This window comes from Crocodylus porosus, unplaced genomic scaffold (assembly GCF_001723895.1).
Source record: "Crocodylus porosus isolate Cpor-Errol unplaced genomic scaffold, CroPor_comp1, whole genome shotgun sequence".
NCBI classification, from domain to species: Eukaryota; Metazoa; Chordata; order Crocodylia; family Crocodylidae; genus Crocodylus; species Crocodylus porosus.
Genome location: NW_017728906.1, coordinates 150,491,386 through 150,502,547, shown reverse-complemented (window position 1 = coordinate 150,502,547; position 11,162 = coordinate 150,491,386). Strand labels below are relative to the sequence as shown.

General features: G+C 40.0%; 1 protein-coding gene across 5 annotated transcripts in view; it reads left to right on the top strand.

The window, feature by feature from the left end:
- Positions 1-464: 464 nt before the first annotated feature.
- Positions 465-11,162, top strand: part of RUBCNL (RUN and cysteine rich domain containing beclin 1 interacting protein like) — a 32,362-nt gene continuing 21,664 nt past the window's right edge. For 2 of the 5 annotated variants that reach the window (XM_019529921.1, XM_019529919.1), the window contains exons 1-3: positions 465-583; positions 3,269-3,389; positions 8,895-9,581. In XM_019529921.1, the coding sequence (XP_019385466.1) occupies positions 512-583; positions 3,269-3,389; positions 8,895-9,581 (880 nt within the window). In that variant the 5' untranslated portion in view covers positions 465-511. Of the gene's footprint in view, positions 584-2,396; positions 2,676-2,936; positions 3,020-3,268; positions 3,390-8,894; positions 9,582-11,162 lie in introns of those variants that run through there. The other 3 variants (XM_019529918.1, XM_019529920.1, XM_019529922.1) reach the window with 3 other exon arrangements.

The following is an 11,162-nucleotide window of genomic DNA, read 5'->3' as shown; positions in this document are numbered from 1 at the left end:
CATTGCTGCTATTTCCAGAGGTTCTTATGTCCACTATCAGTACAGGATGTTTTCTTTCATTATAAAAAGACAATAAAGTATATTACAGAAACTTTCAGTTGGTCTAATAAAAGATATCACATTTACTCAAAGAAATTTGCCTGCCTCTTTGTAAAATAAGCATTTAAAGGTGTAGAAACTCTTATTGTGGCTTTTTTTTCCTCCTTAATGCAATTATTGGTTAAAACCACCTGATTAACATAACACATTTTTGAAAATGTATAGTTAGGGATATAAATTTTGTTCAGAAGATTTTGTAAATGCTTTAAATGGATTTTTTGATTCAAACCTCCATTGTAGTTGATCCACTGTGTTTTAGGAAAAATGAGAAGCTGGAAACCTCACAGAATCAAAACTAACACTTGATAAATGCATATTTGAATTTAAAGGCATAGTTGATTTAGTAATCATCATCACCTTTTCTCAATTATTTCCAGGTTGTTGTGTTTTTAAAAAAAATGATTTTCCCATCATGTCTTTTCATGCTGTAATCCTAACCAGCTGCAACAGAACACAGGTTTTCAAACAAGCTAGTTCTCAAAAGGTAAAGCCGTATATTCTTTTTTTTTTGTTTCTTGTTAACTGAAAGTGATCCTTTTTAGAAAGAACGCTTAGCTTTTAGTTTCTAGTTGTTATGGCAAATCCAGTAACCTTAATGTGCTATTATTTTTATAATAAACTTTGACTTTGGGGGGAAAAATATCAAAACCAAATGTATAACTTGTGTCAGGGAAAAGCGTGAAGTTATTTGAAACAGGCAAGGGCTTTGGGATGGTGTTTTGTTTTGTTTTTTTGTGTAGGTTTGGACATTAGCTTTAGGTAAGTCCCTTGAATTAAAGTACTTTGCAACTATCAAACTTTTTCAAGAGCTTCCTTTCTAAATTTTTCCAAAACTCAAAATAGATTGCTGTAATGGGAGTCATTTTGAAAGTAAACTTAATTCTCTTATCTGAATTCTCAGAACAGTGGTTGCTTATCATAAAAATTTTACAGGAAGCTTCTTGGAGTAAAGAGTCTTAGAAGACTGAACTATGATATTTACACTGATTATTAAATTAATTGCAGGAAGTTGTGGTATTGATTTGAACTGTTGTTAGAATTCTGCTGTCCTAAGAGATGGAGCTGATTTACTGCAAAACTGATTAGCAATAACTACCTGAAACAAGCTTTTAATCAAACTGATCAGTTATTAAATATATGCACTCTTTTAAGTGCTGTTGAGCTAATTGATATGTATTAATATTTGCATGTTTGGAAATATTTATTCTTAAAATGTGCTGCTGGGAATAGTGCAAACAGAACTGGATGTTTAACAGAATGTTTTCCTAAAATTTGAGATAATACAATACTAAAAACTTTAAGCATACCTTAAGACTCTTGTCCTGAAGCCTTGTTATTCAGCTAAAACTGAAATACCTATTCACTTTTTATTTGGACACCTCTACTTTCCAGGGGCCAAAGGAGCTTTAAGTTAGATCCAATAAAGAATGCAGGCAAAAAAAAGAATGGGAAATTAAGTCTAAAACTGAGATCCAGAAAAACCCATAAGTTCAGCTGTGCCCTGATCTTCCACATTGTGAGCAAGTGCTCCAGCTGTTAATCACTATAAAATATAAAGGGTGACCTCCCTTCTGTAAAGTTGCACTTTTTCCCATGTCTATTCTTGGTAAACTTAAGTTTTATATCAATAAGTTTAAGCATTTTAATTCAGTGCAAAACAAGGACCTGATTCTGCAAAACTTAATACAACTTACTTAACTCTGACTAAGCAGTCCCACTGAATTGGTGCTACTTATAATGATAAAGTTAATTGTGTATCTTAACTTTAAATAAAAAATAAGCTCTTTTCTTCCCGCATGTGGAAACTCCTGCCTCCCCCCCACCCCCCCCCATGTAAGATAATAAGGCAGTATTAACAAGTACATGGGTGAGGTACAAAAAATATAGCTGTTGCTCCTTCATTAGTATGCTGTTATGACTTGAACATGAGGGCTGTATCTAACAAATATCTTGGGCACCTGGTCCCCAGAATAAAATCTGAACTACAGAATGAAGCACCTAAACTCCCTGTGCGGTACATTGTCAGGGTCTCAGAAAGGCAATGCAAAATTCCTGCATGCTGAGTGAGGGGCTGCCTAGAGCTAGTTAACAAGAAATACTATGCAGCTTAGGCCCCTGAGTTAGACAGAGGCACTTCCTTGCAGCCCTATCTGGGTTCTAGAACTTCAAATCCTTTACTTAGGGTATGGTCTGCATCTGTTGTTTGCAAGAACCATTTGCAAGTCATTCTCCCCCTTTAAAATACTGCTGGAGTAGAATGAGTCTGAGGTGATGGTACCCACCTTACCGATAGTGGTAGTTTTGCTACTTAGAACAGTCAACCAGCAAGTAGGAGGCTGAGGGGAATGACCCATATATCTAACCTACTAGGAGAATGCTTTAATTATCCAGTTATAGGTAGGGCTGAGGTTCAAATTGGGCTGCTGGACAGAAAAGGATGCAAGAATCATTTGGAGCTTGGATAAGAGAGTATAAAGTGGGGGCACAACTATAGGCTAGTGATGAGGGCATTCACATGGGAGAGAGGAGACCTGGGTTTAGGCTCCGTTCTAGGTAGTGTTTATGTATACTTGCAGGTGAGTAATGGTTACAGCACTCAGGAAGTAGGAGGCCTTGGTCCTAGTGTACTATATAACAGGTGGGTATCACCATCTTGTTCTCTTGTGCCTATGTTGTAAAAAATAAAGCGGCTACATGTGTATCTTTTTAAGGGGTCCAATTCTGTCTCTGTTTTAGGCATACTCTGTATATAGCTACTGGTTGTGTGCCTTAAAGGGATGGTTACAGCTATTTTCTGGATCTATTTAGGCTTATATGAGATTTGAGTATACAGCTGGTTAGACTAGGGCAGGTCTGCATACACCCAGAACCAAAACTGAAGGTGAAGAGAAATTTCAGGCCCAAGAGATGCCAGGGTCAGGCAGTTTCTAAATAGAGGTTTTTGGATCACAACTTTGGATCAAGTCTGCTAAAGTCTAGCTGTAGAAATAAAAAAATACTATGTGACTTAGTAATTCGGGTGTAAGATGGCAGGTATAAAAGATAGACATACACTGTAGGAGAAAATGGCCTAAACTCTGTCTTTTTCTGGAGCATACAATACTCTTTTGTGCATTGCTCATTCAACAAGGCTCCATAATTAATGGGTTTGTGTGTATGTTTGTTTTAGTTGATCAAGAAAATCCACAAGGTAGCTGTTACAGAGTCAACACTTTCATCAGATCCTGCAAAGATTGCCCCACTAAGGACTAGCTGCCTTGCTCAAACACCTCAAATTTCAGTTCTTCCAGGTATGCCTCTTAGTTTAGAAATAGTCTTCTCTCCTTATTTACTCAAATCTAACTTTAATTGCTGTTTATATGGTGTACCATTTAACATGTTAATACAAACCATAAAGATGTGTACTTCTTTTTTCAAAATAACTTAAGACTAACTGATTAGAGCTGGAATTTCACTTATTTGAGATGCAACAGTAAGAAATTACCTCTTTATATTGAAAGGTAGTTGTGTACTTCCTTGCTTTATAAAAGAATACCATTTTGATCAGACCAACAATTTCAGTGTTCAAAGTAAATGAGCTTTCTCTCTTAAATAATCTGAATGGCACCTCCTACTTGACTGTAATGCATTAAACCTTTATTCATGGAAGCAATAACTTTGTAGATTTTGGGGGACTAGAAAGACAAGTCACTTGTGAGCTTAATTTTGCATGTTTTACCTTTTTAATAACAGTTAATATTCTTGGTAACAGCTTTAAGTAATATGTCTGATTTTTTTTTTAAGCTTGTTCCAGGACAAGAGAGGCTTTATTTTGAGTCATACCTGGCTAACATATAAGCATTAGCATCTTTGTGCGTGTTTTGGGGGATTGGCTATATTTTGGAATATTCAATTTTTTTTTTTTTGGGTTGGATTAATTCATTAAGTCAAGTTTTTAAAAAATATGTGTGTGTCCAATCAAATTACTTAAGCAAATAATGTTGTCTAAGTAGAACCTTTAACTTTTATGGGTAGGTACGTGGGAAAAGAAGGACAAAGCTTTGAATCTCTAACAAGACAGTTGTTGTTTGCTATTTGTATTACTTTGTAGCCATTGAACAGCACTCGGGTGGTGCTATGAAAATAGGAGAGAAGAGAATATCCCTATCCAAGAATGTCCTTGCCCAAGTGGGAATCTTCATTTTAAGCATAAGATGAGAGACAATGGATGGATACAGATAGTTTGGGGAAACAATGAGATTATATTGTTCTGAATGATTGATTGTCAGTGGCTTTAGTACATCATCAGCCAAAATATTGTCAGTCTGTCTGAAGGCACAGTAAAGGAGAGCTTGAAGCAGGAGGCTAGGTGGTTAATTTTGCATGCCTGGCAGCAAGGGCTGGAGAGACAAAAACATGCTTGTATTTGAGGAATGAACCAGTGAGAGGTTAAGCAGAGCAGGAAAGGGATCTCTGGGCAAGTGAAAGGATTAAAGAACAAGAACAGACATGAAACTCTGGCATCCATGAGAGAGTTGTGAGGAGGAGGCTTGTCTTTATATTTTTTTTCTCAAGAAATTGAAAAGTTCCTGGGTATCAAGAGAGGAGAGGAAGAACTGGTTTCAGGAGGGAGTCAAAGGGATGGTAGAGATGATATTCAGTTAAGTTGAAGAAGTAGAGCTGTTCAACCAAGAAGCTGTGAAGCAGGACGAGGCAATTCTGTAGTAGAAGAAGGCCATGTGGTCAAGGGATTTCTGCCAGAAATGCTCACGGTGCAGGAGAAGTGGAAGCAGATGTTTGGTGAGCATGGAGTGTGACAGGCTGGACTTAGCAATGGGAGAGGGGCAAAAGGGTTTGGTGTGGGGGAATATTGTCTTGACTCTTCAGTCTCCCTTCCCTTCCATCCCTCTGCCCTCCCTTGCACGTGCTGGATATGAAGGATTACATTTGTGTTAGAGACAAGAGGTGACAGGCCATTACAACCTATTCTTACAGCTGTCACATTTTGACATTTTTTGGAAATATGGTAGTGTTGTGTGTGTTAAATGACACTTGCCTTCAGACTTCTTAAACCAGGCCTGAACTAGAACACTTGGCTGGTATGGCATTCCTGTTGACTTGAACACATCAAGTACCTCTAGTGTGCATTCAGTTTTGCCTGTATAGCTTATTCCTGCATCCTCATCTTAAGAAAAACAATCTATTTGTGGAAAAGCAGTTTTATAGGTACAGCTGTTTCTTTATTAGGACTTTTGCTGGTACGCTGATGTTATTTATGAATTATGTGGCTGTGGTGGCTATACTGTAGCATAGTGTAGACCTGGGTTTAATTTTTAAATGTATGCCACTGAAAGCATAAATGACTAGTAACATAGCTCTCAGATGCCGTGGGCTCAGTTAATACATGTGTTCATTAGTGTCATGTGTGGTGGGGGAGATTGTTTATTTGTAATCCGTTTCAGATGTGCCTATTGCACACTTGCCTTCACAAAGTTCAGGATTATGGGCTGAGCAATGTGCATATTTTACTTTGGTGCCCAAAATTACTAATCCCTGTTATCTGGCACAGTTGAAACACCTAGCTCCCAGAGGAATTAGCCTTAGTGAGATTTGTTGCTCTGTTGAGATTTGTTACCCTGACAATGTCCAGTGAGACAACTACTAGACAAAGGTCTCAAAGACTTGACACTGTTCCACCTGTGGCGCTTGGCATTCCTTCTGAACCTAAAAAATCCCCACTGTACCAGAAACAAATCTTATTTGCATCTTTTCTTAGAATTTTACAATCTAATGTATCTGTCTTAAAGAAGTGGGCAAGTATCCTATTAGTCATCTGAAGTCTGATAAGTAATTTTCTCCATCTCAACCTCTTGACTAGCCTCTTCACTGAATAAATGATGGTGGTTTTTGCCTAAACTTTGTGCTGAAGCAATAGGTTTTGTACTTTAATGAACAGTGGTTGACTAAGCCATACTGTTGTGCCTGTGTTGTCACATCTGCTATTTGAAAAACATGTTTGATTTAAGATTTTTATTCAACTTTAAGCTTTGATGCAAGTTACTTACTACTGTGAAATCCTGGCACACATTTGATTCCTACAGGGGCATTCTGTCAACTACAGTTCTCTATTCGGGCTGCCTGTAAGATATTCCTGCCATTCTGGATAATGTAGTCAGAATCATATTGGCTCCTTTTTGTCTAGGAATTTAGGAGGCATGTTCTGAAACCATAGGCAAGAGAGTGTAAGGTCAGAATATAAATTGGTTGAGCTGAATGCTAGAGAGAGCCAGTTACTGGTGCCCTCTCTTCCTGTCCTTGCCAGCTGTTGTCTTCTCTGGAGCTACCAACAGTAGCAGTGGACATAAAGTTGGTTGCTGAGAGGGGGCAGTTGGAGAACCCCTGGTTTAGAAAAGTGACTGCGATTATGCCCCTTTATAAATCTATGGTGCATCCACAGTTTGAATACTGTGCTCAGTTCTGGTCTTCACACTTCAAAGGATATAGAAGAACTAGAGAAGGGCAATAAGGATGATTAATGGTATGAAGGGTCTTCTATATGAGGTGAGACTAACAGGGCTATGTTTATGCAGTTTAGAAAAGAGAAGCTAGATGCAGAAGATAATGGTTTACAAAATACTAAATGGTGAGAAGAAAGTAAATAGGGATTTATTATTTACTTTCTCAGTACAAAACTAGGGGTCACAAAGTGAAACTAGGAGGTAGCAAGTTTAAAAGTAAACACAAGGATATTTTTTCTCATACAGCATGTCATTGAAGTGTGGGATTTCTTGCCACCAGATGTTGTGCAAGCTGACAGTATAGCCAGATTCAAAAAGGGATTGGACATATTTTTGGAGTAAAGGTACATCATTAGCTATTGAGTGTAGGAGTTGGGGATACAGCTTTTGAATCGGAACTTCCTTTAAGTGCTGGAGGCTGCAAGTGAGAGAAAAAGTGGCTTGGGGATGCTGGTCATACCCAGTTCCCTCTCCCTTTCAGTATCTGCTCTGTGTTGCTGTGTGACACAGGATGCTGAGTTTGATAGACCTATAGTCTGACCCAGTAAATGACCATTCTTATGTTCTAAAGTTATTCTTGCAGTTCAGACAAATGCATATTGTGTGGGATGTATAACATTTTCTATTGCCTTTAAAAAGGTGTCAGTGGGCATAGGAATCCAGGGTTTTCTTTCAGCGTTGTATATAGTAGGCTAATGCAGGAATTTAACAGGAATACAAACCAGATGCTTTAAGGGGAATACTCTTTTCTTTTCTCTATGAAAGAGAATGCACCCATGTAAGAACACTATGGACATCCAGTTTGCTTTTCTTTCACAATGGATCCTATCACATTTTATAATTTAAAAGTAATTCCTTGTAAGAATTTCAGCATGGTCCTCGCTGCTGTCTGTGTGCAGGCTCAACAAATGTAACTATAAAACCGACTCTTGCAGTACTAAGGAATATCAGTATAGTTATTTAAAATTAAAGCTTTGCTTCAGACTAATAGAGCAACACTTACAGATGTTAACTTTTTCTAGCTTTTGTGGTTACCACCTTTTATTTTTATTTTAATGGGATCTTTCCTGGCAGGCTACTCAGATCCTTTCAAAGTCCCGCAGGTGAGTATGAGAGCTTGCTTGTATGTAAAACAGTTTGCTGGCAAAGCTACACAAATAACCCCCTTCCTTCCCACCCTCCTCCAAGCAATCCCACTGACACCAGCAACATCATGAGTATGTTGGGTGTGTGGTGGGAAGGGAGGGTATTCCCCCAAACTGATCTAACTATGCCAGCAAAGCTTTTAAGCATAGATTCTAGCACTTCCTGTTCTCTTTCTGCATAGCGATATAAGGCTCTTGGTCCCCTCCTCCCTGCCTTTTGCAGTGGTTCTTCTGTCTGGCTTGCTTTTTTCTGTTCTTAGCTTAATGCAGGAAATAATGTAAGAAATGAAACATCTGTTGTCTCCTGTTCTTGGAGGCTCTTACAGTTGAATTCAAATGTCATCTCAAGAAGTTCTTTGGAACTTAAGTGATTTCTATTGTGTCAGAATTCATGGAATACAGTTCTTAATTCCAGGTATTAATTGCATGTTTTGCTTATAGCTTTCCTTTTACATTCACAAACTGGGCTTGATGTCGTGTGTGTAAATGGTAATGTCATATATAAACACTCTTGTAGTTCCAGTATGTCACTCTTCAAAGAAATGTCATTGAAATTAACAGGAATGTAGTTGGTCTAATAAAAGGTACCATTTTGGAACCAAGAGTTCTAGTTTTTTGTATGACTGAAATTAATAGAAATTTTGGGACTTGAAGGAGCCTATGTCTTTTTTCCCCCAACAGTCTGTGCTGTGCTAGAAAGACAGGCAATGGTTCTGTTTTTAAAGGATTTTTTTTTTTAAATTTGCAATAAGACAAAATGATGGAGAAAAGGAAATCGGAGGACTGAGGAAAGTTGCTTGGGTGTGGGGGGCTATGCTGTCTTGTTTTGTACTTCATTCACCTTTGGGAGAAATGATATGTGGAAGCATGCTGGCTGTCAACAATAATTTAAAATGTGCTCTGCTTTACTACATTATTCACTTATTGTATGTGGTGTTATTAACCACATAAATGCTTTCTTGTTGCAGGGGACAGTAATCTTAATGTTTCAGTGGAAGAGCTAGTGGGCTGGAGGAGAGCTTGATTTAGTTTTTGGTCCTCATAGTATTTTCTTTTTCTCTCATGATCAAGTTTTGTGGTGTTGTTTTTTTTGATGACTTCTTAAACTATTAATTCTTTTCCCCTTTCTCTTTTCCCCCTTCCCTTTTGACAGATGAATACTCAAGGCCAGCTGTAATTGGGCATGCAGGGAATTTTGGATCATATCCAGATAGTACTGCAGCAATCAAAGACATTCTTGTGTCCGTTCTAAACGCATCTGGTTCTAAACCTTCTTCCCTGCCAGAGGAAACAGTGTTGCAGAGAGCAGAGCATCCAGGCAGCGATATGGAATGCTGCGAGGAGAGTAGTGATGGGGATTATAATGATGACAGTGATGTTGATTATATGCGTTGCAAAATCGCATGTACACAAACCGACATTAGGTTTACAAGGCACCAGGCATTTTGGGATAATACAGAGTGCAGTTCTTCTAAGTCTTCATTGGAGTCGTCATCTTGTTCATCTACTGGTAGAAGTCCCATCACTTCTTCTCAGAATAACTTAACCCATTTGGAACAGTCTCCCCCAAAATATGACTGCTTTACCCAGGTGACATTAACTGGAGGCATTGTCACATCACTGATGAACTCTGTTGCTTCATGTTCAGAAAAAGAACATACAAATTATTCAAGTCCAGTAGAGCAACCTTTGACTCTTATTACAATCTGCCCAGATTCAACTGCTAATAAGCTGTTGGAACCTACTGTCAGCTATGAGCCATTGGAGCCCAGGCCACTCAGGGATGAGACTAGCAAGACCTTCCATAACTTTTCCCAACTGGAACCCTCTGAGCAGCAAGGTAACCCTCATGTAATTGCTTACAAAGTGTTTCTTCTTTGAGACTTCTATAGCACTGATGAATAGAAATCTATAGCTGATGTGGTCTCACTGTAGTGATTATAAATGACTATGCAAATGTTCTCAGTTGGAATGAGGAACGGGAAAGGAGGAAGAATAACAAAATTAAGAATGGGTTTTCTAGGTCATCGAAACAAGCAGTGGCACGCTGAAAGCTGCCTTCGTGGGGGGTCTCTGGTTTTTTTCTTGTTATGGGAATATTTAGCTTGGAATCATTAGTAGAAGGGAAGAATTCATGGGTCAAACGATGCAGATACTCTAACCAGAAAGACTACTACCTGACTTTCATCTAGAGGTGCATTGATAGAGGTCACATATCAGATTGACACCAATGAAAGGAAAATCTAACATTATTAGCAATCAGCTTTCTTTGGCTGGTGTAGCCAATATTGTTACCAATAAATGCCGTGTGTATGCACATGGCCAGGAATGCAGCCCAGAAGCTAAAGAGAGGAGTCTCTTGCTGGTAAGTCTGTGGGGGATGGGGGGGAAGGGCAGGGGGGAGTGAAGGGGCATGGGAAGGGCAGATTGAGGCCCTCACAATGAGGGAGGGAGCGGGCCAGAGGCAGGTGCTGCCCAGCCAGGGTCGTGAATGCAACCCTGGGAGCAGGATGGAGCCTCAGGCAGCTCACTGGGGGGCTGGGATGGGGAGAGGCTTCCCAGTGCTGCATGCACCCCTGCAGGAGTCATGGGGGACATGTGCCCACCACACACTTGTGCATGGGATGAGGGTGGGCTGCCTGCTGTGGGCTTAGGGCCAGGGGCTACACCAGCCTCTTCCTGGCAGGGGGGCTGGGCCAGGGCTGAGTTTTTGAGCAGGAAGGGGTGGGGTGGATGGCAGTGGCGCTGGGAGGGGGGGATACAGGGTGGCTACAGGGAATTTTGGGGTGGCTATAGCTCACCCCATAGCACCCCCACCCCTGCCTGTAGTAGGCAAGCCCTCCCTTGCCCCATGCACAAATCTGGGGGGACATATGTCTTCCCTGGGGATGCATGCAGCAGTAGGGAGCCATTCCCCTCTCCCAAGCCCCCAGTGTCCCCTGGATGAACCACCTGTGGGGTCGCATTTATTGCCCTGGCTTGACAGCATCTACCACTGCCCTTGCTCCACTCCAGCCCTCTCCCCACCCATTCCCTACCACAGACTTGCGGGCAGCAGGCTGCTTTCTGAGCTGCTGGGCTGGGTTCCTGTAAATTGGCTATCGGATCAGTATTGGCTGATTATGTCTGGTTAATAATCAGTCATCAGTATCAGCCAAGAAAATCTTTATTGGTGTACCCCTACTTTTACCTTATCTCAGGATTTCCCATATGTTAAAAACAGAGTAAATAATTGAGATCTCTTTAGCAAATGATTTGTTAACATGATGATGGGGGAGGTATGTGGAAGTTGTTTGACACCAGTTGAAAGAAAGGTAGTTGGTTTCCCTGTTTCTGACTAGAAAATTAGCCTATTTCAAAGCTTGGCCCTCTTTCTTCTGCAGAGGAAGTCAGAGGTATCTGGTGCCTTCCAGATGCAAGC